Genomic DNA, 26,489 nt, shown 5'->3' with positions numbered 1-26,489 from the left:
GAGAGAGAGATTGGGTGGACTTCTTATCAAGGATGATCAACCACACAGCCATATGCCAATGAAAAGCTCCATGAGCATAAATAGCATTTCTAACTCTCTGAAAAACTGAACACTGGAATGTTTGGAGTGATCCCTAGTTTGCATTTAGTGCAAAAGAGCCACTGGACTATGAATAGGTGCATTATAAAAGCTTTCAGGAATGACTGGAGGCAAAATGGGGCCTCCATATTTACAGGCAGCACAGCAATAAACTTCATATTCTGAATAACTGGAGAAGATTATTTCCTTCATGTCCTGTGTGATAGCTTCACAAGGCACTCAGGTCTGGCACAAGAACAACCTACACATGTTATAGTTCCTAGTTAGCTGAAGGGCATACATTGCCACAGATGTGGCACAAACGTGGAGCTTACAAACACTCAAGTACCATGTGTGCACCTAAATATGATATCAAATATTTTCCAGTTGTTTATTCAAGAGATTTTGCCTACTGTGCCTGCTTTTGTTGTGTTTTCTTTCATATTACTATTTTATTGTGAATTTTAATCTGCAAAAGCTCCCTTGAGTAAATACATACATATTGGAAAGTTGGAGCAAAAATGCTTACACAAATAAATAAGGTGGTGCCTGGAAATCTGATTATAGCACTAAATATGTTAAATGCTAGCCACAAATGCCAATTTTTCCAGTTAATGGTTAGATCTACACTTGAGGCCTTGAGCTTTCCAATCTATCGCAAGTGTGAACACTTATGCACATTCTGTGCAGCATGTATGGTAATTCAAGCCAATTAACTCTGGTATCCCTGATTACAAAATCATGTATTTTTAACCAGTTTTAAAAATGGAAAAAATAAGTTAGTGTTCATAAAAACTTACATCTTTTTCTGATCGATGTGGGAACATCGAAGGCTGGCCGTAGTACATGTTTTCATCGTGGTAGTCACTGTCGACTCCCTCTACAAACTTCTTTCTTGAAGCACCAAACATGCTGTTTGTCACCTACATATGGCATTAATATGAATATGGCATTAATCTCTGTAACAAAAGTAAAGCAATTCCTGAATTTAATGATGCTTAAAAACACACATACTCCAGTTCTAACAATTTGCTAAACTATGGTTTACTGTAATACTCCTCTACCACAGGCAAGAGGAAGCATTTGCTTCTATTTGTTTGTTGAAAACCAAACTTACTCATTATATTTGAATCTCTCATTTGGGGAATGAACCGAACTTAAACCAGGATTTGTTTCCCTAAACCACAGTTAAAGTTAACCACAGTTCTGGTTTTGGCTAAAATGATCACCAGTTAGCTGAAAACAGAAACGAAAGTTTCCAATCTTCTTGTGGCTGTGACAAAGAAGGGAGCAGAAGCATAGAAGCCATAGTTTAGTGTTACACATCTGAACCTAATCATACTCATTCTTATGTAGCACCTCCAGCTCCACAAAACAAAACGTGTTAAACCCAGCACAATGTATAGCTTCTCTCAAACCAAAATTCTACAGTGCAGAACAGCAAACCAGTTCCCTAGCTATTGATGGTTAATGGTTTGATCTATACATGCCTACTCAGAAGTTCAATGGGAGTTACTCCCAAGTGGATATAGGACTGCAGTCTACACCACTCATTTGTACACACTACTATTAAATAATCAATTGCCTTGTGTTCCTAAAAATGCACAAATTAATTTACTACTTGTATGTCCTCACAATAACACCATGAAGTAGGCAACTATTATACCTACTTTGTTAATGGGCAGTGGAAGCTGAGAAATGCATACAATACAAATCTCTGCTTAGTTGTAACATTCTTAATTCTTTACCAACAGGGATGTGTGTTTGGAGTGCTGTAGCAATGAAGGGCCCAGACAGTGATAAAACAAAGTCATATATGATGATATCCTCCTTAGGCCAGCTTCTTTTATATCCAGCCACTAATGTTCAGTGAAAGTTATTGCGCGCTCTCTCTCTCTCTCTCTCCCGTTACAGATTAAAAGCAATTTCCGTACGTTAGGAACACAGACTGTATTATTTATATCTTGGTATATATGTTTGGTATATTAAAAGAACAGTTTAGTCAGACAATAATTCGAAACTGAAGTTAATTTTTATTTTTTTGTTACAAACTGAGCTACAAACTGCTGAACTGTAAGGAACCTGAGCTATAAGGAACCTCTTTGGTTCTGCTAGTTTATGAGGAGCAGGCAAAAACCGATAAAAACAGAAGAAACAAAACAACATTAGTACAACAAAGAAAATTATTATGTATCCTACAGTACTTCACAGTGTCAAGCAGACATAAAACACTTATTTCCATAAAAACAGTTGAGAAAAAGGGGAGACTGGGCAAGAAAGATTCAATAAATATACCGTACAGGTAATTTAAGTACACTTTCAGCTCTTTTTTGTTGCACTGTACTATGCTCCGGTCCTTTGAGGCCTAGTCAAGGACAGAAACAGATGCACCAACTATGCCAACAAGAGGAAGCCCACAAGCAAAGGAGGCACTAAAACCTTCCTCCTCCTCCTCCTCCTCCTGTGACAATGGCAGTGCCCCAGAGGCACAAATGCATCTTGCTCTTAAGGTTGATAGTAGTAGTCTCTGTTTACAACTCAGGGCTTGTTTGTCCTCAGTGCACAGGAGCTGCAATGATCTGACACTGTACATAGTCTTACAGAAAGCCTTTGTGTTACATAGCTTTTAGAAATCATTTCAGGGGTGTAAATATATGAACACCTTGGCTTAAACATCCCCCCCCCAATCATTCTAAAAGAAAATATTCCATAATCCATTTTTCCCTGAAAACAAACAAGAAAGCCTTTTTTGGGGTAAGTAGGATGGAATCCACAGTCCCCCCTTCACTCCTCTAATTTTTATTTCACACAAAAGTAAATTCCAGGTTTTCCCAATACACTTAGGTAGCGCTCTCACTTCACAATTGGCTCACAAATCACCTACAAAATGGAATGCAGTATTTAACAGGCTAAGGGGATTATCTCCTCTTTTACTCTAGCTGAGCAAAGTGATGATGAGCTGAGAAATTATTGGTGGCAGCTGCTGCTCCTAGCAAGGGTGAAGAAGAGTAGAGTCAACCAAGGTAATCTTGCATGCAGTGAAGCCAGAAAGAATGTTCTTTGCCAACTTACTCCCTTCTCATTATAACACTACCCTACCCTACTATTACTACCATTGCATTACCCTCACTAAAAATAAAAAGGCAGAATTGCTTTGTAGTTATCAATACTTGCACTTAAAGTTACAAACTGCCAGCATAAAGACATAAATCAGTAACCACGGCAGATTTAAGTTTGATCTTGTTCCTCAGCAAAGTTTGTGCTGTACCTTTGGTGCAGAAAGGAAGGAGGCCCAAGCAAGCCTCACCTGCAATATATTGCCAGGTGAAGGCACCATCATGCTCTGGTCCTCAAACCGGTTCTGGGCGACTTATCAATACATCACCCAGGCCTGGATAGCTCAGTTGGTTAGAGTGTGGTGCTAATAATGCCAAGACTGCAGGTTTGATTCCCATATGGGGCAGCTGCATAGTCCCGCATTGCAAGGGGTTGGACTAAGGTGATCCTCAGGGTCCCTTCCAACTCTATGATCCGATAATGCCAAGGTTGCCTAGTAAACATAAGGAACTTTCATGGAATGTTTCCCCATTTGAAACATCAACTATAGAGACAATGATAGTCCACCCATCTCCTGAGCGGAGTTGCCATATTTAGCCAAAGGAAAATATAATTTCCTCCTTTTTGGAGCAGGGAGTGGAGCAGTAATAGCATTGTCATTTCACACATGTTACGCTAATGCTTGCTCTCTTTGAAGAATCTTCCATTAGGCACGATTTTTACCTTCCTAGCCTCAGTCTCAAGATCAAAGTACTTTCTTCCTCCAGTGATAATTAGTTCTAGCCTCCCAGTTTTCCTATACTGTATTCTTCTATGGCTGTTTTTAAAGGATTTCAATTGTAAGATTTTCTTAAATTCAAAGAACTATAAATCTTTACTCATTCCACCAAAACTAAGAAATTGTAGTAATTCCTCACCCGTACTCCATCTACTGATGGCTACTTCTTAACAAGCACAGCTTTTGAAATAGGTATTATTAGCAATAACTTATACTGGAGTTTATTCACAAGTATAAACGAGATATATGAACCTACTTCTGGAATTCTTGGAAAAACTAGGTCTGTCCCACAAGCCAGTGTGGTTTAGGCACTCTCATCATTTTTATTTTCATCATGAGAATTGCCTCCATGTGCATTCCCACAAGGGAAGAAAGAGTGAAACCTGAAGCATCTCTAAGTGGCAAGGGAAAATATTAACTTGAGTACCCTTCCCCAGCCAAGACAAGGGATTTGCATTCCCAAGTATAGGCATACAAAGAGCCACATGGCTGTGGTAACAGCAGCTAAGAGAAAGATGTTGTCATAATGGGGTAGTTAGTATATGATCTGTTCAACAGTAATTTACATCTTGTCTGAGAAGTCATAAAAGGGCAGAACAGATTTTGTAAGAATAACAAGCTCTTTAAGGGAAGGCAAAAATCATAGTCAGATTTTAGATATCTAGTGTTTAAGGTTACAAACTGTAAGACTCCTCTTTGAAGATATTTAATTCAAATCATGTCTGATTAATTATAGACTGGAGCTGGGAGGGCGGGCGGGAATTCTGTACATTTCCTCCAAACAGCTTAACATTTGCTTCTGACACCAAACAATTTGGCATTCTTGCTCTCCCTCAAGTTTGCTCAGGGTACTGTCCTTAGTACATGATGCAGACTCTTAGGAATTTGAAATATTTTTCCTCTGAGGGAGAGTCTTCTCATCAAAACTTTGCTCTCTTATACTTATAAAAGGGAGGTCTACCACCTACAACTCTCTGAAGACATTTCCCTGAATAACTCTTTAATCAAAGATATTAGGACATAGCTTTAAAATATTCCAATAGTGGTGGCATACGGTGTACCACTTCCGAAAGAGATCAAAGGAGACATGCAGGTACATATGGAAGCGATTTCCCTCAAGTATGCAGAACTCATGGGGTTTTGAACTTGCTGGGATTCAATGCAGCTCTGTGGCAATCATTCCAGCACAACAAGCTTTTCAACTTGCCAGATGGAACATCTCTCTCCCCCCCAACCCCGTTCCCATATTGTCCTTCTGGTTCTCCCAGCCCCACCAGAGCCCAATTTGGGTGATACACAGGGGACAGGGAAGGGAGAAATCCCTGCTGCACTAGCAAATGTCTTCAATGATCCTGCTCTAAGTCTTCAATCCTATGCATGCTTATCAGGAAGTAAGCAAGCACAGTGGGATTTACTCCTGTGTAAACAATTCATAGGACTGTTAAGGTCAAGAGGGTTCTTAAGGCTGAACAGGTTTTCCATCACAATATGTTAGCACAAATACCAGACAGTTATCCTAATCTCAAAAAAAGGAACACATGTGCATCAATCAGGGCTTCGTGTGGAAAGCCCCTTCCAAAAATCTTAAAATACAGCTGTTCAACTGCTTGGCAGGAACAGGATGGAAAAGCAAGGAACTGAAAAAAATTGCCTACTCCTACTTCCAAACAGCTGAGCAGTGCTTTTCCCTGAAGAGTTATGTGCATGCAGTCTCAAATGTTGGATCAGTGAGAGGAACTGAACAAACACTTTAATATTAAGGTTCAAATAAATACATTGAATAAACATACCTTTTAACAAATGGCCCAATGGGCACTCAAGGTGGCTTCAAAAATGCCAATGGCAAAACCACTAAAATAATGTACAAAAACATACACAGGGTACACTTCAGTTATGACTAACTAAAACGGTAATTCAACCACAACAAAGTGTTACCAACTCAGTTTAAAAGCAGCAATTTGACTTATTAGAACTATAATATTGGAAGCAAACTTCCCATTTGGGCATTTCCCCCGTCCCAAGTATTCCAAAATGTTTTCACAAGAAAAACACTCATCTTACAAACCCTCCACAATACTGAATTGCCATTATATGCAAAGTTCAACAAAAAATAAATTAAAATAAAAGATTGCAAAATTGCCTACAAACATTCAGGTTACTTTTCCATCCTGCACTGGATCAAATATTTATCAGTGAAAAACTTTATTTATTATCTGTTTACAAACATTACTAGAAAATCTTTCCTAGAAAACCTAACACACACTAAGAAAATATCTACCTACCTAAAAACTGTACTTTTGCCCATTAACTTTTTTGTGTCTGTTGAAGCAAGCAAGCTTTGATGGACACTTCCTGTAAATGAAGTAGATTAAGTTATTAGAAAAGTTGAGGGAATCAACAACTTTAGCAAACACAATAGGTTTTATTTCACTATAAAATGAAAAATCATATTATAAAGTTAAAGGCTAATTTATATGTTACTTACAGAACTGAAAGGATCTTCAAAAGCATTGACCTTGCCATTATGAAATGTGGTACAACATAAACAATATATGAATTCTTTAACGGCAAGGTATTATTGCCAATGTAAATTAATGTTTTACAGGATTAAAAAAGGGCTATCAAAAATTAGCTACAAGTCTTCTACTTATATGCTCCTTATTTACTTACTGGGAACATACCAAATACATTGACCAGGCCAAGGGTCCACCGAGTCCAGAACACTGTCTCCAACAGTATCCAACCAAGTGCCAATACAAATCTCAAGCATGGGCAAGGATGGAGGTGGTATTCTGGGTTTGTTTTTGTTTTTAGTGTGCCAGATGGTAACCAAAACAACAACCACCCAGCCACTGAAATATTGCCAGTTAATATGGGCATCAGTGTTAGCAACTGAGATATGAAAGCTAGGAACTAAATGGCACCTTAAACCTAGGTTATAGGTGCTACAAAGGATTGTCTAGGCGCATTTTTTTATAACAAGAACACAAAGTCGAAAATGAATAAACTGCAGCCTGCTCCTCATAAACTGGTAAAATCACATAGTCTAGTCCTCATCTGAAGGCTGCAAAAAAAAAAAAGCCATACTTCCCCTGCCCGTCCCCCTAATATTCTTATGAGGGTCCCTTCTCCAGTCCTCAGGATGGCTGGCAGTGGGGAGGCAGAAAAAGGTTCCTTCCAGCAGCGGCAGTTTTAATCTGAAATCTTAGGCGCAGTACTGTGCCCAGAGCTCAGAAGCTGCTCGCATTAATGAAATTCCCTGTTGCAAAATGCGCCTAGGACAAGGAATTTGTCTCATCTTAGTATGTTCAGCAGTGTAAGTTAGAACTAGAATTAATGGGAGGAGTAGAGAAAGACTGGGGAAACGAAGAAAACGTGAGACGAAGTGGAATATACAAGAAACCAAGAAAGGAGAGGAAGGGAAGTCCGTCAATGATTGTATTTTTTAATGTAACATATTGTGTAATATGTAATTCTTTTTTCCTTTTTTTATTACTTTGGGGGGGGGGTTTCTTCTGCTGAAATGAATCAGAAACGCAGTAATAATAAATGTCTAATCTCCTTTTAAAGCCATCCAAGTGGTCACCATCACTACCTCCCATGGAAGCAAATTCCATGGCATAGTTTAACTATGCACTGTGTGGAGTAGTACTTTCTTTTGTCTCCTTCACACAGCACATAAATAAACAGTGGAACTCATTCCCACAGTAGTCACTTCTGTTTATAAATCAACTAAAAGGCACACAGATACTGTCAAATTGCTTTTTGTCAACTGGAAAGTATTACGTTGATATAGATGTAAATGTTACTGAAACACATTAAAATGTTATGCAGCGTAAGTTTCCCACTGGTTGTTTTTTCCTTTGCCTCCCTAAATTTTGAAGACTGTGGATGCAGAAGAGTGTTCCATGACCGCTTGTTTGCCTTACAAGCTTCTCCTCGATAGGGCCAGTCCATAAGAATAAAATGTTAAGGTGAAATGTACTCTTAATGCAACAATTCAAGGGAATTACTACTTTCTCTAACACATGAAAAGAACTCTGACTCAGTACAGTTGCTAAAGGGCTGAGCCTTCCTTTATGATAAGCAAGTGACCCAGATTCACTTCCTTTAATCTGTCCTTCTCTAACAGCATACAGAGGGCAAAACACATCATAGTCAGCCCAGGAATATGGATCTTAACAGCATACAGAGAGAAGCCACAAACAATGTGTAAAATCTAACTGAAAAAAGGGCATGCTTTGATGCTATGCATGCATCTTCACTTAGACGTATGCCCCATTAAATTCAAAGGGCCTTATTCTCTGTTAAGTGCTCATAGGGACTGAGGCCTCAATAGCAGTTACTTTATACACTAAAGTGTATGAGCTTAAAACTAAAAAAGTTGTTAAACTGCAGTCTTTCATTTCAAGCCGCTTGTGCAGAACTGGTCAAGGGTGCTAAAGGAGTTTCATCAATGTAGCTATCCTTAAAGGCCAAGAGCAGCTCCATCCTCAACCCCCTTCTTCTTGCAATACAGTCATACCTCGGGTTGAAGTAGCTTCAGGATAAGTATTTTCGGGTTGCGTGCTGCGGCGACCCGGAAGTAACAGAGCGCGTTACTTCTGGGTTTCGCTGCTCACGCATGTGCAGATGGTCAAAATGAAGCATGCGTAGAAGCGGTGAATTGCGAGCTGGGCACGTGCAGACGCACGTTGCGTTCGCTTCTGGATGCAAACAGGGCTCCGGAACAGCTCCCGTTCGCATCCAGAGGTACCACTGTATACATACATATGATGCATGGTGGGGCTCCCTCAGCTGTAACAGCAGGAGTTTGCTTAAAGCAGCAGCTCCATATATAGCCCCAGTCCAATACTACACAAATAAGAAATACAAAAAGGGGCGGGGGGAGAATTCAAACCATCTCTTACATTTAAGAATTCTTTGTTCTTTCTGTGGCTACTGCAGAGACAAAAACTGCCATTCATTATATGGCTTCCTTAACCCCACTGTTTAAGGACAGGAAACGAGAAGTTGGACTGTTCACTAATTTAGCAGCACCTGCATGTCCAAGGGGAAGGAGAAAGAGTGAGACATTGGCACTGAATGCATTTGCCCCCACATCGTTTTTTTCCCACCATACCCATGCGGGAGGTAACTGCTGGGAATGATGGGCTATGAAAGTCAGAGCAGCCAGCTACAGAAAGAATGACAAGCAAAACATGGATTGCAAACTACAGATTGTGCCCAAGCCAGATAAAAACTAATGAAATAAGGAAACAAAAGACTTGACTCCATTACAGTTTAATGACTGCATTTTCAATTAATTAGAAACTTTTATTATTGAAGACTGTTTTCATGTTGTACCGTTTGTAAACGGCCTTTTAAGACCGCATACTGAGATAAAGAATAAATTATAGAGAAATATTACAGTAACTCAAGTTTATTTTAAAAACCTCTCCTTAGCTTGATAGTACATCTCTCAAAAAAGTCAAAAGGTACACAAACCACAGTACAAAATACAGCAAAGCTATAACGTTACGTAAGTTATGTTCTATCATTGCTTATTTTCTCTAATGAGTTCTGGTAACTATTAAAACTGAGCCACCTACACAACAGACACAGCGGTTCCATCACTTATTTCTGATCATTTCCCCACACCCAGGAATTATAGATGGTGTATATTTGCATTTATAAACACAGAATATGCAAAAATGGGGATATTAAAATATAGCAAAACAAGTATTAGAAACTGAGATATGAAAACTAGGAGCTAAATCGCACCTTAAACAGAGGTTATGGGCCAACAATGGAATGTCTAGTCTCGCTTTTTCATAACAAGAATACACAGCTGAAAATGAATGAACTGCAGCTAGAATATTATGTTCATTTTCCACATAGTCTAGTCCTGCCCCTGCCCATTCCCCTAATATTCCTAACAGGATCTCTTCTCTAGTCTTCAAAGAGTAGCAGCTGGAAATGGGAAGGCAGAAACAGGTCCTCCTTTCCTTCCACTCTGCAGTTTTAATCTGAAATCTTAGGTGCAGTACTGTACCCAGAGCTCAGAAGCTGCTCGCACTAATGAAATTCCCTGTCACAAAGTGCGCCTAGAACAATGGGAGTTTCGAACACTGAGCAAAACACTGCCGAGCATGGCTACCTAGGAAATTTTTATTCTGAAACCCAGGAATTTGAAAGATTTTAATCTCAGTGCAGGGCTCAAATAAGAAAGTGAAATATTTTCCCAACCCTGAAAATACAAAACTGAGCAATATGAAGATACAATTCAGAGTTCAATGACAACATCTTTTCCTATCTCTCTGGATAGGATAACTCTAGATATCTCGTGTCCGCCATCCATCAGGAACTAAAGAATCTCTATTCAAGACCATAGCCTTCTCTCAGCAAAATTACCTATGTGATCTAACATTAGCATTTGTTTTTGTGAACCAACTATCTTTTAAATTGCTCCCTACTGGATCCAGCATCCTGCATCCCATTTCCCACAGTTGCCAGGCAGATGCTTTTGGCAAACTCCCAAGCAGGACATAAAGACCACAGTCCTCTCAATTAACACAGAAGAATGCACTAATGGATGGGGATAGGATGATAAGGCACCATTTTTAGCCAGCTAGGAAAAGCCTGGCCCATGAGCTTACATAGCTCCAACTCTCGTCTCTCTCTACTTCCATGCAGGCAGGGGTGAAAGAGTTAAAACTAGTATGGACATGCCACATATAGAAATGAAGCACTGCTTAACACAAGAAGATGCCTGAAGTCTCTCACATATAACTAAACACATACAATTTTTGTACACAACATCAGGCTTTGTTTAGAAAAGTTGTTGAGCTTTGTTGAGCCCCCACTCAAAGAGGCTTTTAAGCTGCTTCTTTTTTTTTTTGAATGAAAATCACCAAAAAAATCAACACTTCCAATATAGACTGCCATACACCAGGGTTTTTAATCAGCCATAGGAAATTCTGCCTGTACGAATTTCGATGGACTGGCTGTTTTCGATGGACGGATCCCAGATATGTCCAGGAAATTCCGGACGTATGGCAGCCCTATGTGGCTTATACTGCACAAAGGAAAGCAGGGGCACACTGTCACGCTCCACCCCCTCCAGCGGATCACTTTCCCCCTTCCAAGAGTAGAGACACTCCTTGTTTCAGAACGTGACCACCCAACTCATGGAGGGCTGAAAACAATAAAAAAGTGATGCACTGGAGTGGGATGGAGTTTGGCACCATGCCCCTCCTCTTCGTTGCAAAATGACAAAAGCCTGAAATACACGGTGTTCGCAGAAATCTATGCAACTTGTTCACGTACAAACCCCTTAAAAAAAAAGTATTTAGACCCAGAATACAATATGGCAAAATATTCTATGCTAGAGATGGTATTTGAATGTGTTATTTTGCAAACTTTTTATTATGTTAGGCTGCATCAAGCGGAAGTGGAAGGATCAGACAATTATTTCATTTATTTGAAAATGAACTTTTCACACCCAGGTAACTTTTCTGAATTGGCTTTTCACATCCAAGATGGCAACAAGAGGAAATCAATTACATTCCAGAGGAAGGCATTTACTCCTACCTGGGCAGGTTAGAATATGAGAACCAAATCAAGTAAATGAAATAAACAAAGGAGTAATATTTACTCAACTCACATGCAGCACATATGAAAAACAATATTCAATATTTTTATTTTTTAATTTTCCACCCTAAGATGACCCAAGGTGGTTTAAGTATGTTGCAAAGTCATTGGTTACAATACGTGATCCGTGAGAAAGAATTTTAACACGGATTTCTGAACAGCATTTGGAATAGCTAAACTCATTTGAAAAGCTGCCTATGTGGCTAGAATCAGCAAGCAAGCTTAAAATAATCAGCCTAGAAGGAGTATTTGTGGCTTGCCATTGCCTTTGCTGTCAGCTTGCCACTTAGGGGGCCAATGGGAAGACAAACTAGAGAAAATTGTATTGTTATTCTAACACAATAAATAATGTAATGTAATATAGCAATCCCAATAGAACATTAGGACATCAAAAGGTGTTAAATTATAAAAAGGGGTGCATGGGAAACTGCTTTCCGGACTTCTCTCCCATTACTACAAAATCTGGATGAATCAATTTGTGCTGATACTAAATTAAATACAAATAATATAGCAGATTTCAGAATAAACATTTTAACTGATGCTGCAGCAAAGTTATGAAACAATTTCTACCATGGCTCCCTACACCAATAAAAGAAATGAAGTGAAGTGCAACTAACATTCAATTCAAATTCTGATGAAAACAGAATTTTAGGACTGCCACTTAATAGAACAGTCTGCATCAACAACAATTTTGTCTGGTTCATTAACAAGAGATATTCTTTCCTTGTTAAACATGCCAAAGATTCATCCTAACACTGCTTTTTAAATTCATTTTTTGCATGAATGTCTTATCATATGTACATTCCCCAAAGAGAGAAACCTACAGAAGACTCTTAAGGTGGAAGCCTCCTACACTTTAAACAAGCCTCTCACTGCCTTTGATGGTCTTCAAAACACAGCACAAAGTGAGTTCTTCACTTACCGTACCTTTGCAGGCAGAAACACCTGCAAATCCCAGTACAAGTTCAGAAGTGGACCTGAGATCTCCTCAAAGTCATCTGTGAATGCCAGAGGATGTGGGCTGGGGCAAGGTACACAACGTTACTTATGGCCCCCTTCACTTTTTTCCTAAACTAAAAAACCCCAAATGCTGTAGCTCTTTCCTTAGAGGCTAGTTGTTCCACACACACACCCTAATAATTCTGGTGGCCCTTTTCTGCACCTTTTCTAGCTCTATAATATTCTTTTCAAGATGCAGCAACTAGACCTGTTTACAGTATTCCAACTGTGGTTGCACGATATATTTTTATAAAGGAATTGCAATATTGCCAGTTTTATTTTCCACCCCTTTCCTAATGATCCTCAGCCACAGACTTTGTCTTTTCATAAATGCTGAAAAAGAGGGCCAACTGTTTCCTTGAGCTATCTATGACAACACCAGGATCCCTTTCCTTGTAAGTGAAGGCCCCATCACTTACACTTTACACTTATTTGACTGAACCACAATTACCATTTAAATACCAATTCATCCAGTTTGGAGTGAACCTTTTGGAATGCCTTGAAATCCCTTTTATTTTATCACCCCAAATGACTTGGTGTCACCAGCAAACTTGTCTACCTCCCTGCTCACCTCCAGGTAATTTATGAACAAGTTAAAGAACAGGGATCCTAATACAAATCCTTGAGGACATCACTTTTTACATCTCTCCATTGTGAGAAATGTCCATTTCTCCTTCCTCTCTGCTTGCTGTTCTTTAGCCATTTGTCAATTCATAAAGAAGCCTGTTCAAATAATTTTCACCCCACTTTATATATTGTATTAATCTCACACAGATCATTTATATATAAGATCAAACCAAGGATGCATATACAGAAAGCATCCAGGCATTTCCACGAAAAGGCACATTCACTATAGAGTACTAATATTCAAAAGAAATACTGTTAACTCAGTAATGTGTTCACTGAACACCTGGCGTTTCTACCAGTGGCTTCTCAAATTACAATTAAACAAGCTATATTGTGTCAGTTCTTTTTGACTACAACATAATGGGTCACAGAAGGTACAGCAGACATCTGAGGAAATAGATGTGGCAATAGATTCAATGAAACAGTGTCACCTTTCCTTCCACCTCTCTCCACTGAGATATATTAATAAAAGTATGAGATTTCTTTTAATAAGGCCACAAAAGTTGCTGGCCTTCAAAAAAGGTCTGCCAGCTCTCAGCAGGCTGAGAACTCTGTCCTGCAGCCTAATCCATTTTAATGCCGGACACAGAGGAGGGGACTTCTCTCCTCCAGCTCACTACTTTCTGAGCTGAGCATGATGGAGGGATCAGCCACTTCTTCCCTCCTCCACCAATCTGCTCACTCAGCTGAATGGATTCCTGGTTACCTATGGCTTCCAAGTTAGTGATTAAAGACAAGTCTGAGCTAGTGGACTGCAAAGATATAAAGCAAAACAAGCTCTAGGAGGGATTCTCTCTAAAATAAAATGAAAAGGGAGCATTGAACGCTAGCAAGCAATGCATTCTGAGCTACGATGGAACCCTATGTTATGGGGGACAGAAATCACATTACAGTGGTACCTCGGGTTACATATGCTTCAGGTTACATACGCTTCAGGTTACAGACTCCGCTAACCCAGAAATAGTGCTTCAGGTTAAGAACTTTGCTTCAGGATGAGAACAGAAAACGTGCTCCGGCGGTGCAGCAGCAGCAGGAGGCCCCATTATTAGCTAAAGTGGTGCTTCAGGTTAAGAACAGTTTCAGGTTAAGTACGGACCTCCGGAACGAATTAAGTACTTAACCCGAGGTACCACTGTATTAACCAGTCAGGAAAATAGTTCATCTGGTTAGTACAGATGTTGGTTGATGACAGACACCTCCATCTTCAGCTTTCTTAAGCAGCTCAGCAGAAAAGCTTATTTATTGCATTTATCTCCTACCTATTGCTCTAAGGACATTGTTCACACACAGCCTCATCAGTTAATGCCTATGACGACCCTGCAAGGCAGGTGAAGAGGTTGCGATCAACTCCAAGGTCACCTTGTGAGCTTCATGACTGAGTAGGGATTTGAACCCTGATCTCCCAGGTCCTAGTCCAACACTCCAACCACTAAACCACCCTGGCTTCCTACTGTCCTTCTGCTATGGGGCAGTTCTATAAATTGAATCGGTAAATCAATATGGGGAAAGCAAAATGTACCTTAGAGAAGGATCTGAAATCTTTTCCTTGAAGCTTGGATATATTTTATTCTGGAAGTTGTCAACTGCTGTGAGATTTAAAATATGAAGCAGCATAGAAATAAAAATGAAAATAAATTCTATTGGGGGGGGATGGTGCCTAGACATTCCATGATGGCGACAGTAACTGAGGTTTAAGCTGGCACTTGGCGATTAGCTTACACATCTGAGTTTCTAAGACTGATAGAAACATGGGATGGCTGCCCATCCAGCCCAGTATTGTCTATGCCTGGTTTTAGGCAGGAGTCTTTAGTAGCCCTACTTGGAGAAACTGGGGACTGAATCTGTGTCATTCTGCATGCAAACCTGTTGCTCTACCATTGAACCCTGCCCAAAGTTCAAAGAAATCAGCATCTGAAGACACACTTAAATCCTGGTTTCCCTGAACAAACCAGTTAGAATTAATTGTCGCTTGCAAAGTTCAGACATAATGGGAAGCTGCAGGTTATTTGAAACAGAAAGTGGAAGCTCTTTATCTCTACGCTCACATGCAAAGGAAGGGAAATGGGAAGGGAGAGAACCTGAGGCTTACCATAGTTTATTCTCATAATCCAAAATCATTGCTTACTATTGTATGAGCTATTTGGTAAACCTCACTGATAGGCAATTGCCCTCAACATGTTTGCTTTTCCAAAGATACTCAATAAAGCTACTTACTTGGCATAGTTTTTATTATCTTAAGATACTTTTTTCTTGTTTTAAAGCATGTTTACCTCACTCTTCTGCTGAAAAGGCTCCTTGAGGGGCCCACATAAGATCAAACCAAAAAGCAAGGTGGCCCCTGCCTGCAGACTCACAATAATTCTAAAATATGGGACACAAAAGGAAAAAGTGATGAGGAGAAAAGAAGAAAAACAAGCTAACTCAGGTACAAATAGTTTTTCATAGTTCTTCTAATGACCAGCTGAAATCGGAGTTCAGGGAGAGAAGCTAATGGAGTGTCTCTCCTTTCCATCACTTCCTCTAATGCAAGCAGATTTGTCCTCATCAATGATAACACTGTCTATGTTCATGTAAACAGTTACTTCAGCCTAAAGAATGAACTGTAGAGTTTAATATTAACTTCAATATTATTCACTTAGAAAAGATGGGCAATAATAAGTCCTTAACTTTTGTCCCAAGGATGAGTGATTACTCAATAGTAAGCCTAGCTGTGTTAAGTGGGGCGTGCTTCCAGATAGTGGGACCAGATTCCAGCATCAGTTATGCTACTGTGAACAATATCTCAGATTTTAGCAGGATAGTTGATCCAGTAGAAGTTTTCATTGATGGAAAGGAGGTGATTTCACTTCCCTATGCAGCACCCTTTGTTCTCTAAATCTGCTCCAGAGGCTTGGATGACTTTTTCAAACAGCGCGATAGGTAACAGCTTTCAGAAAATGGATTTATATACCCTCAGCTATACACAAAACCACAGAATAGAATTATAAATTGTAGAGTTGGAAGGGCCATAAGGGTCATGTACACACACACACACACACACCCTGCAATGCAGGAATCATGAAATACGGTACTTTCTTGGAAGTTTTTTTGTTCTTTAATGTCAATATAACTCTTGCAATTCTATTTCAGAAGTTAAGCTATGGTTAAATTATCCCCTATATGCACTTTTTACAGAAATGCAGTGAGTTATTTGGAAGTACTTCTTATCTGTGTTAACTGCAACCAAAAAACAAGCAAGTGTCACTTCAAGCTGCGTAATGCTGCTATGCAATTTTAACCCTTCAACACTTTTATTTTTTAATGGTAACAATCTGATATTGGGGTCCAAAGATCCCATTAAAGTTCTAGCTAGAAATAAAGGTTATAACTGATTTCATTATGAGAATGTTAATGCTTACGTCCAGAAAAGGCCAACTAGGAGTAGGATTAGTCCCAAAGCGCAGAAGAGGGGAAACTTTTTCGGCCCAAGTGCCTTCACAGCAACCTTCTGAGAGTCACATGCAAGTGGCAGGCGGAGCCAGGGGCAAAAGTGGACAGAGCAATAAAAGTAAAAATTACCTCCGTACAGTAAGTTAGTTTCTATATACGCTCACATACACTTCTCTATCCTCCATCCAGGCAAACAACAGGCAGTAACAAGAGTTCAAGGAAGAATTCCAACTAGGCAAAAACATTCAAGGGGTGTGTGAAGCATGGCTGTTGAGAGATGTGCATGGGAAGTGAGGGTGTGTTTCCTAGGGAAGAGTTCCAAGCACAGGGAGGCCTGAGATTCAACATCACTGCCCTAGGCAAAATTTACTCCTGGAGTTCAACAGACTCCTGCAATGCTTTGTATTGGGGTTTCTTTGTTTTCTGATACAGGACTGTACAGATCTAATTCCTTCCACCACCACCCTCCAGTACCCGTTAAGTGGTATTACCAAAAAAAAAAAAAAAAAAAAAGGAATTTATTATACAGATGGAATGCTGTTGTTTTCTCTATCCTATTTTGAGAAGTTGATGGGAATAGAACAGACCCCAGTTACTTTTGGCATTTAAGAGCTTCCCTTTCCCATTCATTTCAAAAGCAGTAAAGCAACTTAGTAAATTAATTGTAAATTATAAGAAATTATAAATGGCGGTGGGAGGTGAAACACCACAGGACAATTGGTCCCACAATTGTGAAGAGAACGTGGAATATATGATGCTTCATGTTTGCTCAAAAGTATTTCCAAAAGCCACTGGAGTGCACAACAACACCAGTAAGGTAGCAAGGGTTCATAACAACCCACACTAAGGTAAGAGGTTTAAGAGTTCTTTATCGTTGTAATTAACAATAATTTTGTTCTTTGCTTTTCATTGTTAAAATTTAATTAAAAATTGTTAATAAAAAGTAGAGCTTATTTGTCATAATCTGGCACACACTTAACTCAAACTTGTCTTGGAGCTTAAGTGGTAACTCATTAAGTGGAACTTAATGAGTGTAACAGTGCTATTTGAAAGCCATTTTAAAATACGTATTTTTGAAAGATTAACTATAATTAAATTATTTTGTAGCTTTCAAGTTTAAGTCACTGCCTACAATTATAACACTAGTTTACCTTCAGATATTTCAAAGTGTTTTCAAGAGTTTTGGATATTTTCCTTAGAAATCTTAACAATCATGAAACATTGCAGCGAAACAATATGTGCACTTATGATAATGAAAGTGAAACGGGGTTTCAAAAACATCCAATACATGCAACTGTTTTAAACTGATGGGGCTAACTGATTCCATTTTGAACAGATGCCTGGAACAAGAAAATGGAAAAAATAGAAATGTCCTTACTGTCCAAAGAATTAAAAATGTAACTTACTTTCCTAATAAAGTAAATAGAAGACAGCAATACAGAAAATTCAACCTAGGAGAAATTCTTCTCCAAGCCATCCTGTCAACAGGAGTTTTGCAGAAGCTAATTACCAGTAATTAATATTTGTCTCTTAACATTTAGAAATAAGGGAAACCCTTGCCAATAGTAAACAGAAGACAACTTTTTAAAAACATTTTATTTGATGTGTATCTCAAGTTATGGACTCTTTTACAAATTTGTGTGTATTTTTAATAAACAAAACTATAAGCATACATTTTAGAAAGATAACTTTCCAATAAAGCTAGACCTTTCAAAAAGGAAGCCAACTTCAATATCCGTACTGTCAGGGAACTGTCATCGGAAGAACAGGTGGTGCAAGGGCTCCCAGAGGTTGAGAGAGACTTATCAGCGGAGGAGGGAACCAGCAGGGGGCGAGAAAGAGCTCCAAGGGAAAGCGAGTCAGAAGAATGGCTCAGAGACAATTCCAGCGAGAACAGCGAGGAGGTTTCAGGACCTCCTATAGGGACACCCACTCCTCGCCGGAAATTGTCACGTAGAGAGTCCAGAAGACGTGTTTCCGTTAAGGAGCTGTTATGCTGGAAGAAATTCCGTAAACGCCCACTGTCGGATTCTGCCAGCGACTGACGGAGCCATGCTTATGGCGCTCCGTTACAGACAGTGGTTTGTGGACTTAGCCAAACACTGAGGGACTAGGAACTTTACGCACAAGCAGCTCAACATCCCATCACACGTACCTAAATTTATCAGCACTTCCAGTACAAAATCTACTTCTGTGTTTTTAAGTGGTTACCACCCAGTTTCATTTTCTATAATCTCATGGACATTCAAGTGCCGCCTCATTCTCATCCAAACCAATTTTCTGCAGAGCCAACTTTTAACCTCCAAACTATCCAAACTTTTTTAAAAAAACAAAAACATTAGTGCTGATACACAAGTGCAGCAGGATTAATATCTTATGAATTTCTCTTGCTGTCAGAAGGTGTTAGATATATTCTGTTAGTATCTAAACTCCTTACTTTCTCCTAGATGAATGAGAATGGAACAGTATCACTGTAATGGGGAAAAATATGAAGGACTTCAGAAGACGAGATAGAATACATACAGACATCATCTTAGATTCCAAAGAATATAGAAACTATATTTGTGATATTCCATGAAGCAGTTCTACATTACCGTTTTCTATTTTTTACATATATTTTTAAAAGTTTGTGTCATTTCAGTGATCTACACAATAGCCCAGAGACCAAGTACAGGTACTCACTGTTGTACTTCTAGCTAGCTTTTGAGACAATTGCAATATAGAGAGAATACCAGAAGAGCCAAAGGTTTCTTAAAAATTTGTTCTGAAGATGGAAACTCCTTATCTATTTCAACTTTTACAATTTAACCTTAAAGCAGTTTGCCTCTTTTTAGCAGTGCAAACAGCTGAAATAGAAATATCAAAGAGTGGAAAGATGTTGAACAGAAGCAAGGGAAGAAAATCAGCTTCCATGTCGAAAAGCAATGATCTGGCGCAAAAGACCAGGAAGTCGGTTGCATGAACTCTGTAAGACCATCCTCTTTCTTCCTGCAATGTGGTTGGGAGCAGACTTCTTACAACGTTGTTTTGAAAAACAATAACAACAGGAGTGGTTTTAACATACAGTTGTGACACAAGACCATCTATTCCACTCCACCCTAGGCATCCTCAACTTTGGAGACTAGAATGTGGCTCAGGAATAAATTTTTAATGGATGAAGAAAGGGCAAGCAGGAAAATTAAATTTACTTTATTGACACATTCTAAAAAGAAGCAGCATTCTTGTGAGTTTGGCATTGTCTGCTTCGATGGTAGCTTTGGTGCTCTACTATTGCTAAACTATAAAACAGAAATCTTTACAAGGGTTCAAAAACCGGGTGAGAGCTCCTACATTAGAATAATTACAAACCTGAGTAAGTTTCATGTTGGTACTCTCTAAGTTTAGGGGGTCTCAGCCTGGTGTTGGACAGACTGGGGGTGCTGTGGTCTATCAAGCCTCCTGTTGCCCAAATGCACCCCTGACAAAGCTGGCCAAAATTGTATCTCGCATGGTGTTGGAGGACTTGGAGTATCCATGCAGAAACTGATGTTAGGCCTGCTCAGCACTTTATAGTCTTCATGACAACTATGGGGCTGTCTCAGTCATTAGTCCAACAAAATGAGCAGTGCACACCCTCAATGTAGTCTTTACTCCAAGTGATGAGCAGTGAAACAAAGTTGTGACATGGTGCAATGCAGTTCCTTGTCCTGGTTGGATGATTACCTGGTGAAGATTAGACTAATTACTGCTATTCCCTCACAAGGTCATGGGCCTTTTTGAATGGTCTATCCTCAGGAATTGATGGAATATGAGGAGTTCCTGAATCTGATCTGGGGATCTTTCAGAAGAGAAAGCTGATAAGCTTGTCAATGCCTCAGTTTCACTATGAAATAGTGAGCTGAAATGAGTGGTTGACATGATCACTACCAAATGTCCTCTCTGCCGTTGTGGAGCCCCAATGGGCTCTTTTGTATTCTTTTGTATTCTGAAGAGCTTCGTACCATGAAGCAAACTAGATGAAGACTAAAGCGCAAATGCCGCAAGTCTGACTCTGAAGCAGACTGAACCCTTGTCAGTGGGCATAATCTTGTCTACCATGGTGCAGTACAGGCTGCAAAGAAGGCTCATATCACAGCCTGGATTGCTTCTTCTAATAGCAAGCTGGCAAAATTATTTCACAGTCTGGAGGTTACTGACTCCCACTCGAGGGGTGGGAACTTTGGTGCATTCAAGGACCTGCTGTGACCAACTGGCTACACAATTTGAGGATAGGGTTGCTTGACTTCTGAGTGACCTTGACTCTTCAATTATTGTAGTTCCAGATGAAGTATCCAAAACCAGAGTTGGTGCTGTGCTGTGGGATCGGTTTCAGCCTGTACAGGCAACTGATGTGGACAAAGTGGGGGCAGTAATACATCCAACCATATGCCCTCCTAACCCTGTCCCCAACTGGCTTATTAAAGCTAAGGCTTGACTGCTTAGCTCCAAAGCACAGTTAACACTTCCCATGGTGCAGCCTCTCCTTTAAAGACCCCAGCTCTGGACCCCTTGGACTGGAATAATTAAAGTGGCACCTCGAGTTACAAACGCCTCAGGTTACAAACTCCACTAACCTGGAAGAGTTACCTTGAGTTGAGAACTTTGCCCCAGGATGAGAACAGAAATCATGTGCCGGCGGTGCAGCAGCAGCAAGAGGCTCCATTAGCGAAAGCATGCCTCTAGTTAAGAACAGTTTCAGGTTAAGAACGGACCTCCAGAATGAATTAAGTTTGTAACTAGAGGTACCACTGTACTAAATATCTCTTCTTGGGGGACGTGGCAGACAGGATTGTAGTGGGACAGCTGCAGGCATTGTTGGATGACACAGATTCTTTAGATCAGTTCCAATCTGGGTTCAGGCCAAGCCTGAACTGAGTCTGTCTTGGTCGCCCTGATAGATTACCTTTGCAGAGAGTGGAACAAGGGAATGTGACCTTATTCCTGCTTCTTGAGCTCTCTGAGGATTTTGGTACCATAGACCATAGTATCTTCCCAGACTGGTTCTATGGAATGGGAACTGGAAGAACTGAATTGTCATTGTTCCTGTCCAACCTTCAGGACAGAGTCCAAAGAACAGAGCTAAAAGAGTACTTTTGGGGGCCTCAAGCAGTTACACTATGACACTACTCTAATCCCAGTGCTACTTAATATTTACCTGATGCCACTGGGAGCAGTCTTTAAAAGAATTTTGAGGCAGGGTGACATCATACACTGATGACACTCAGCTCCATTTCTCCATAACACCTGAATCAACAAAGCTAGGCAGGCCCTGGACCAACGCCTGGTGAAGTGGTGGGATGGATAAAGGAAAGTAAGCTGAAATTGAATCTTGGCAAGACTGAGGCACTGTGGGTGAGTGGCTCCTATGTCCAGAAAATTAGTCCTAGATGGGTTTACTCTTCCCCTGCAGGAGAAAGAACATAGCTTGAGTGTTCTTTGGATCCAGCTTTGTCACAAGAAATCCAGCTAGCCTTGATGGCTGTAAGCACCTTTTACCAGCTGCAAATGGTGCAACAGCTACAGCAATTCCTGGAATGGGAGACCTTGACCACAATAGTTCAGGCATTGGTACTTCATCATTAGATTACTGCAATGTACTATATGTAGGGCTTCCCTGTGACAACAGTCACAGTTTGGAACCAGTGTTAGAAAGTGAGATATAAAAGCTAGGAGCCAAATTGCTAGAAAAATAAGCCATATTCAAGTTACTGATGTGGGTGATTTCCACATTATTATGATGTGGTTAAATGCTTCTTCGTGAGCAATGTGGACTCATGGAACTAGAATGGTGTGTTCAACCTGGAGTAGAATCAGAAGGTTTAGCAAACCTTGCAGCAGAAGGCTGACACTATGACTGTTCTATGCAACTCCATAAGCTGTCCCTTAAAGGCACTGGACTTAAAAGGAAGCAGCTGTAAATGTTATCAAGACTAGGAATAGAAGAGGAATGGATTCCAAGGCAGACTCACTTGATCAATCTGGGCTGATCATAACAGTACATGTAGTTTAGCCTCATTTACCGGTATCTTATATACAATCAACTACCAAAAGCTTTCAATGTAACTGTAGGAGAAGACATAAAAGTGATCTTGAGCTGTAAACATGAGAGGGGAGATGCTCAGGTGGTGTTGCATACATTTCTTGCTGGTGGTGCAGTCAATATCAAATCAAATGATACACACTCATAATGATGGTCTATGCTCTCACTTAAACCGTCAAAAGGCAGATTGGTTCAAGCAGATATTCAACAGGTTCATCAGCATAAGAAAGATCACGCACAAAATTTGAATTCCAGCCTCTCTCAAACATGTTCTAACAAGTACTGCAAACACACGCTACTTTACAGAGCCTCAAAACAAGTTCTCTTCAGGAAAGTTCTTAGGATTGATATGCTCGACCTATTTTCAACTCTTGGAAATAACAAAACCTTGAATTCTGATACAGAAAGGGATGCTACAACTTTCATCCAACCCATGGTCCACTCTGGAAAGAAGATAACTGTAGACAGTCATGTAAGGCTCTACAATCAGCTTGCCACCAAAACAACTCAGATCATCTGAATCCTTATGGCCGAAGTCTTCAACTTTTTTCAAACCCAGGCTCCGCCTTTACCCTGACATCCATCTGAGGATCCATTTCTTAATTTCTTTATCATTTGTAGTAGTGCTGCTGTTGTAAAAGGTAAAAGTAGTGCTGCTGTTGTAACCTACCTTTGGTCAGACTATGTCCAGCAATGAGTCCCAACCCACCAGCTGAATACTACATGTCTAAACTGTCTGATCAAAGGAGTAATTTTTGCTGCATATGATTTGTGCCGCCTGAAACAAAACAAAAAGAAAATGTGTACAGTCCACCATTTGTACAGTCCACTGGCCCACTGATAAACTCTTCCAGACTAGTTTTCATGGTAAAAAAAACCCTGTAAGCTACTATTTTATACAGGCAGAACAAATAACCTAGCAGTACAGCCCTTAGTCCATTGTAAAGATCAGGGACACAAAGAATGAAATAAGCCAGTATATCTATACACTACTTCTCAATGCTTGTTTCCTTTCCTCTTTATTCTGCACATGTATTTTATTGGCTGAAAAATGGTACAACTGTACAAAAGCAGGCAAATTTTAGTTTTTATTCTATAAAAGCACCCTCCCACACCACATGGGAAGAGAAGCTAAGAAATGTGGAAGATTGCAAAGACCAAACCACTTTAAGTTATTGGGGTAAGGAGTAATGAGTAAAACAGTGGTTCTTATATTTTGCACTATTTTCAATACAGCATACGAACAACTGTTGTACAAACTGCTCCAATAACTTATTTCCAGGTAAACACTCTGCTCATAAAATTTAAACTAAAAAGTTTAGCATCTCCCAAAGGTATATGTACTAGATGGTATTTTCCTCTTTGACACAATACGCCCAAAAAATTCAGTGGGAATGTGGCCAGCTTCACCTTTAAAGTGTGCCTGTTCCAACTAGAGTTGTAGCTAAGTTTCTTCTGGTACTTCAAGATCATGAAATATATTGGGTGATATCCACTGCTAGTCATACTCAGAACTGACTCACCAAAAATCAATCCTACTGATTTCAGTGGAACTCCTGAGCATTCTAGTGTGGTATCACCTATTACGTATAACAGCTGATAAAAGTGGTTAAGTATGATAAATTTGTGAAAATATAGCTTGCCTTTGTTTTATTGAAACAACAACTACCCAAAGATGAAGATGTAAGTTGTTACAACCCCCGGTACATATATATATTTGACAATTAAGAAACTAAAAAAGAAAAGATAATAGAAAAGATCAACATTGTAACAAACAAAAAGTAAGTTATGTTATCTGAGCTTAGAAGCATTTTCACACATAAACATAAAAAAATAATTTCTGGAGAAAAGGCTCAAAGATATAAACACCACCACAATGTAATTAAGAAGTTGCAATAAATTTGAATATCAAATACACTTTATAATTCTATCCACTGTTACTTCGCATAGCAAGCATCAACGTAACTGAGTAAATGATGATTAATTCTATTCCAATCCCAGTAAATATGTTTTTTCTTAAAACAACAGTATAACTTCTTCTATTTCTCTAAACAGTATATGTGTATGAAAGACCAATTGCTTCCTATTCTGAATTTTCACAGCAAGCCTCAAGGTCTTCAGAAAATGGAAGGTTTGAATGAAATGAAAGCGGCTTCTCAACTCTTTTCACTATTTATGAATCTAGTCTAGTCCAACGCTCTGCAATGCAGGAATCTCATCTAAAGCATCCATCACAGATGGCCATCCAAACTCTGCTTTAAAACCTCCACCTTCCAAGGGGCTCCCAATCCACTGTCAAGCAGCTCTTACTGTCAGAAGGTTCTTTTTGATGCTTAGTCTGAATCTCCTCTCTTGTAACTTCTTGTCAACATCCTTCTTAAATTCTGGTGGCCAAAACTGGACACAGCACTACAGGCGTGGGCTGGCCAAGGCAGAATACAGCGAGACCATTACTTCTCTTGAACGTGCAGGACACTAGACTTCTGTTGGTACAGCCTAGACTAGCATTAGCTTTTTTTGCTGCTGCATCATATTCACGTTTAGCTCTTGGCCTAACTAAAATTCCTCAATCCTTTTCACATGTACTACTGGCAAGCCAAGTTTCCCCCATCTTATATTTGTACAGCTGGTTCTTCCTGCCTAAGTGTAGAACCATGCATTTATCCCTACTGAAATTCATTTTGTTAGTTTTGGTCCAGTTCTCCAATCTATTAAAGTCATCTTGAATCCTTGATTATGTATTCTACACCCTCCCAGAATGGTGTCTTCTGCAATTTTGCTGAGCATCCCCTCAATTCCTTCATCCAAGTAATTTATAAAGATGTTGAACAATGGGCCCAGGACAGAACCCTGCAGTACCCCACTTTTCATTTTATCCAGGATGACACAAAATCATTAGTGAGCACTCTTTGGGTTTGGTCAGCTACCAATCCACCTAACAGTAACTTTGTCCAGCCCCCATTTTACCAGCTTCTCTGCAAGAGTATCATGGAGGACGCTGTCAAAAGTCTTACTGAAAGAAAGATACACTACATCTACAACATTACCCTGGTCCTTCAAGCTTGTAACTCTTTCCAAAAAGAGAATTGAGATTTGCCTGTCATGACTTGTTTCTGAGAATCCCATGCTTGCGTCTTAGTAATCACAACTTCTCTAAGTGCTCATAGACCATTTAATTATCTGTTCTAGGACCTTGCCTAGTGCAGATGTCAAACTGACCAATCAGTAGTTACATAGGTCTACTTTTTCCCCCTTTATGGAGATGCAGACAACATTTGCCTGCCTCCAATCTGCAGGGACCTCACCTGTCTCCAAGAATTCTCAACGATTATAGACAGGCTCTGATATTACATCCACAAGCTCCTTTAGTACTCTTAGATGCAGCTCATCACGTCCTGGAGATTTGAATTCATTTAAAGTAGTTAGGTGTTCCCTTACCACCTCTTTTCCTATATTGGGTTGAAGCTCTCTCCTTGCATCATTTATTATGTTATCACCAGGTTGGGCACTGCTTTCCTTTTAAGTGAAGACAAAGGTAAAGTACATGTTGAGTAGTTCCACCTCTCTGCCACCCCAAAAGCATTTCTCCATGCAGAGAACCTAATACATACTCTTTCTTTCTTTTGCTTTTTCAAACATGGTTGAAGAAAACTTTTAAAATTATTTTTAACCTCTCTTGAAGGCCTGAGCTCATTTCTGAGCTTTGGTCTGCTTGACCTTCTCCCGGCATTTGTTGGCTGCTCATGTATATTCTTACTTTGTGATTTCCCCTTTCTTCCATTTCTTATACATGCCATTGTTAAATCTCAGCTCATCTGTAGCCACACTAGT

At 39.7% G+C, this 26,489-nt stretch overlaps 1 protein-coding gene and 1 long non-coding RNA gene across 9 annotated transcripts in view; one reads left to right on the top strand and one right to left on the bottom strand.

The window, feature by feature from the left end:
* CNOT2 (CCR4-NOT transcription complex subunit 2) overlaps positions 1-26,489 on the bottom strand; it is a 60,689-nt gene that overhangs the window by 21,105 nt on the left and 13,095 nt on the right. For 3 of the 8 annotated variants that reach the window (XM_083574562.1, XM_083574568.1, XM_083574563.1), the window contains exons 2-3: positions 6,196-6,265; positions 879-1,001 (exon numbers count right to left, since the gene is read on the bottom strand). In XM_083574562.1, the coding sequence (XP_083430688.1) occupies positions 879-989 (111 nt within the window). In that variant the 5' untranslated portion in view covers positions 990-1,001; positions 6,196-6,265. The other 5 variants (XM_083574561.1, XM_083574567.1, XM_083574565.1 and 2 more) reach the window with 3 other exon arrangements.
* On the top strand, positions 18,789-23,395 carry LOC310744043. The gene is made up of 2 exons (XR_014539376.1): positions 18,789-19,859; positions 19,890-23,395. It is a non-coding gene; the product is annotated as an uncharacterized lncRNA (long non-coding RNA).

This window comes from Podarcis filfolensis (assembly GCF_964270895.1).
Source record: "Podarcis filfolensis genome assembly, chromosome: 10".
Taxonomy (NCBI): domain Eukaryota; kingdom Metazoa; phylum Chordata; class Lepidosauria; order Squamata; family Lacertidae; genus Podarcis; species Podarcis filfolensis.
This window is presented reverse-complemented; position numbering and strand designations above follow the sequence as displayed.